We start from the raw sequence: 4,704 nt of genomic DNA on the forward strand, positions 1-4,704 counted from the left end.
TGTCAAACCAATGTTATCATCTTATGTCCTCCTCGAAATCCTACAACTTTTGTCTGAAAAATTTTTCTCTCCCGGGCTTGATTTTCGAGATATTCGACTGGATGGATTAAAATGGTCCACCCTGTATATTACGTATAATATATATTAATATTAGGGTGTAGGAAAAGTTCCTGCGTATTTTTGACAATTTCTATTTTTTTAAATAAAATAAGTGGTACAGTACCTGTTAATCAAAGTATTTGCCATCGTTTTCTATCACCTTTGCCCACCTTTCAGGCAGCATACAAATGCCACATTGAAAGAATTCGTCATCTTTTGACACAATCCAATTATCTACCCATTTTCGCACATTGTTGGCATTGGAGAAATGTGCATCAGACAATGCATGTTGCATCGATCTGAATAGGTGACAATCAGAAGGGGCGATGTCTGGTGAGTAAGCTATAAGTGCGGGAGGACTTCCCATTCTAAGTCCAACAGCACTTCCTTTGATATCCACGATCATAAGATCCTCTTGTGTATCTGGTGGGATCAGCGAGGGAGTCACCTACTATGAAGTATGAGCTGCTATCATCGGGTCAGACAGTCACAGGAGATTGCTACAGTAAGCAACTAAGACAATTGAACCGGAAATTAATCAAAAACCGTCTTCAAATAGTTGAAAATCGGCGCAAAGTCACCTGCTCCATGACAACGCCAGACCCCATATTTTAGCTAAGGAGTCCAAGGAAACACTGTTGGACTTAGAATGGGAAGTCCTCCCGCACCCAGCTTACTTACCAGACATTGTCTTTTCTGATTACCATCTATTCAGATCGATGCAACATGCGTTATCTGATCATATTTGATGTGCACTTCTCCAATGCAAACGATGTGTGAAAACGGATGGATAATTGGATTGTGTCAAAAGATGATGAATTTTTTCAACGTAGCATTCGTACGTATGCTGCCTGAAAGGTGAGCAAAGGTGGTAGAAAACGATGGCAAATACTTCGTTTAACAGCTGTACCATTTATTTTATTTAAAAAAATAAAAATTGTTAAAAATGCGCAGGAACTTTCCCTACACCCTAATACATATATAATTATAGCATCTATTACACATTACATAATTACTATATTCTTTTCAGAAAGAATTTCAGAAGATAATGATGAGAACAGGAAGAATTATGATGCTGATGCAGGTTATGTTGTTTTCAGTGACTTAGAAGATTCAAATAATAATCAAGCAACTACTTCAGATTATGTTGTTTCCAATGACTTAGAAGATTCAGATAATGATCAAGCAAATACTTTTGTTACTTCCCGAAGATCTAGCGAAAAATCTAATACTACAAACGATAGTCTTGATATCTCGAAACATATTTATGAAAAAAAAAAAATTTGTGATGATACAAATCTTGTAGTACCTACATCTCACGAGAAAGGAAAACAATATTTTTGCTTCTACTGCAAAAAATTTCAATCTAAATTATCAAGACATTTAGAGAATATCCATAAAAATGAGGCAAACGTGAAAAAATTCATTTCTTTTCCTAAAGGTATAATAAATATAATAATCTATACACATGCTATTTAAACAAAAACGTGATGTACATCCCTCTATTTAAACTTTTTTTTACGATTTTCAGGTAATTCAGAAAGAAAGGCTATTATACAGACCATTAGACAAGAAGGCAACTTTTTATATAATACTAGCTCGCAATTTAATACGGGAGAATTACTAGTATCTCGTAGACCAAATGTTAATAAACCTGCATCATGTTATGGCTGTTGCTCAAAATGTAAGGGCTATTTTTCAAAAAATAGTTTGAGGCATCATTTTCGAAACTGTAACCAAAAAAGTATTGGTAGACGAGTTCTCCAACTTAGTAGAAAAATACAAGCACGAGTACACAGTAAAGCCAATGACATAGTTAGAGACATAATTTTTCCAGTTTTAAGAGACGATGACGTGTGTAGAATAATAAGATATGATGAATTAGTGATACTTCGAGCAAATTCATTATGTTATAGAAAACATAAGAATCCGCGTTATGAAGTAATAAGAGCAGAATTGAGACTTTTAGGTCGTTATTTGATTTCTGTTAAGAAATTTAATTCAAACATTAATGATTTTGCTTCAATATATCATCCACGCCACTATGACTCGTGCATTTTAGCTGCTAAAGATGTAGCTCAATTAAATCCAAATACTAATAAATTTAAATCGCCATCTGTCGCTATACGAATTGGTTATCTCTTGAAAACGTTGGGAAACTTATTGTCTACGGAGTATATTAAAAGAGATGATAACAAGCGTTTAAGGAATACAGAAAAGTTTCTGAAACTCTTGAAACAAGATTATGAAATAACAATAAATACAATAGCTCAGGAAAATACAGAACAAAATAAAAAGCTTTTTAAATCGAAAGTACTAAAAATAAAAGACATACAGAAGATATATAAATTATATGATTATTTGAAAGAACTAAAAGATATGCTGGAGAGCTAACTTACTAAATCATATAATATATTGCGCCTTCAATGACAAGGATCTGACTAAGGATTTGAATAACACTTACATGTACAACTTATTTTAAATAAATCTGTAATTTGAACTTTACACACTTGTTTAAGTTAATTAATTACATTTGAACTATTATGGCCGGCGTAATCACTAGCGACCGTGTGACTTTTAATTTTAGACTCGTTTAACTCCCATTCATCCTTTCTTTCGTTTTTATTCTTGCCATTTTACATGGTTATCAGAAGCAATTTTTGTCGTTTTGACATCGGATAGCGTTTCCGAGATAATTAATTGATAAGTTAATTGTTAATTAGGTTAATTAATTCTTAATTGTTTCAGTCAGGATTCGTCATCTCGGCCGTGCAATAGGGTCACATTTTGAAAATATACATATATAAATATATGGTATATATTGTGACCGGATTCCTTTTCACCGCCGCGTTGCGGGAGCCCCAGACAGACCGTACCGTTCGTCTTTGGCCGGTGTCGCGTTGATGGGCCGGGTTCTCACCGTCGATTTTTTCTTTAACAGGAATCTGATGGGATCCCGGCTGCCCATCCGCCTTTGATGGTCCTCGTATCAAGGTCGTCAGAACCTTTTACCTCCAAGGTTCAAGGAACTACCAAATTTACCCTGCTCCGGGTGATCCGTCGCTGCCATCCGTAGCGGCTCCCTCCCTTTGGCCTGCGGATACGTTTTCACGCTTCCCCTGATGGTTTTGTGGAGAAGGTTTCCGGTCAGGAATTTATCGTTTAGATTAATACTCAGGATGTTTCACAGATGTAATTATATTTAGTCGACAACGATTTATTTACAAGATTTTACACGATATACCGGTCCTATACTCCGCCTTCGTCACGGCTGATGGTCGCTACCCCGAAATCGCGCGCGCTTTTCTTTTACATACGTTCGTTCTTGAAATATCACAATCTCGATCTGAACAGACCTTGGATTCTAGTCTTCCCGATCGTGTTTCGCTACTCCTTATTCTTTTCACGACTCCCGGAAAAAAGCCCCTTCGTTCTCTCCTCCGCCGTTTATATCCCTCTTCTTCCACTTCCGTTATTTATGGGGGTTTTCGCCCGCGCGCCTTCTCTCTTGACTTTCAGCCTCCGTTTCAAATCGTGTACACAAAGAGTAAACGGTACATAATATTAACTTTTTTATTTTATTATTCTTAAACACTACTTATTACAAAATAACAATTAAATATCCGCGCGACTCGCACTTGGTCGCGACGCATTTTCTTGCTGATCACTCTCGGTGTTCTCACCCGTCTTTCTCGATCCCGCGACCGTCGATCCGCGCATCCTCGGTGTTCTCACCGTGAGCTTCGGTTCCCTGACCGTTGGTACCCTCCTCATCGACGTACTCTCCGTACGCCTCGGTCTCGCTCCTCCTTCGCCCTTTGGGCTATATCCGCCACCGTCATTTTTTCAACCACGGTATCGGCCGATGTGGACGAGTCATGGAATGACGCCGGTCGCAATATGAACTATTCCTTTTATTTCTTAAAATTTGATTTTTTGTAAAAAAATGCAAAAATTATCCTTTTAATTATTTTTTGTTTTCTTATTATTATTTTTCTTGTACTAAACAATCCGTGGAAAAAAGACATTAAAAATGTAAAAAAAGATTGCCAAGTATATTTTTTAAATGTCTTTAATATTTTTATAAAAAAATTGTTTTATTAAATTAAAAAAATAAAACCTTTGTATTATCTTAAATGTATAACACGACCTCGAAAAAAAATGTATTAAAAGAAAATCCAAATAGCATTATCTTTAATATATAATACGATATTAAATTAAAAAAATAAAACCTTAGTGGTATTACTTTAAAGGGTAAGGCCTGCACCATATGGACGTACAAAATAAAGGCCAATTTTAGGAATCTTTTTCCAAGCGTATACTAAGACCGGTCAAAATTTAATATAAAGTACATTATTAGTTATCTTCGAAGGTACAAAAAAACATTATTTTAAAATTTTTTCACTACAAAATGGCGGCTCCAGTGTCTGAGTTAGGCGATGCGATTATGTCGAGCCCTCTAAACGGGCGAACCGGCTGCTCCGGCAGATTTGAGTCTGGAACAAAAAACTAAATTTTTTCTTTAAATATATATCATAAACTAGTAGACTATGTAGGGATTTTGCGATAAGTTATAAACTTTTTGTTTATAAAACATTTATTACG

General features: G+C 35.7%; 1 protein-coding gene across 9 annotated transcripts in view; it reads left to right on the forward strand.

Moving 5' to 3' along the window:
* The window catches only part of LOC105458763, an 8,364-nt gene extending 5,760 nt beyond the window's left edge, over nucleotides 1-2,604 (forward strand). For all 9 annotated transcript variants that reach the window (XM_011704287.1, XM_011704286.1, XM_011704291.1 and 6 more), the window contains 2 exons: nucleotides 1,130-1,540; nucleotides 1,631-2,604. In XM_011704287.1, the coding sequence (XP_011702589.1) occupies nucleotides 1,130-1,540; nucleotides 1,631-2,493 (1,274 nt within the window). In that variant the 3' untranslated portion in view covers nucleotides 2,494-2,604. The remainder of the gene's footprint in view (nucleotides 1-1,129; nucleotides 1,541-1,630) is intronic.
* The last annotated feature ends 2,100 nt before the right edge of the window (nucleotides 2,605-4,704 follow it).

This window comes from Wasmannia auropunctata, unplaced genomic scaffold, assembly GCF_000956235.1.
Source record: "Wasmannia auropunctata unplaced genomic scaffold, wasmannia.A_1.0 LD334329.1, whole genome shotgun sequence".
Taxonomy (NCBI): Eukaryota; Metazoa; Arthropoda; class Insecta; order Hymenoptera; family Formicidae; genus Wasmannia; species Wasmannia auropunctata.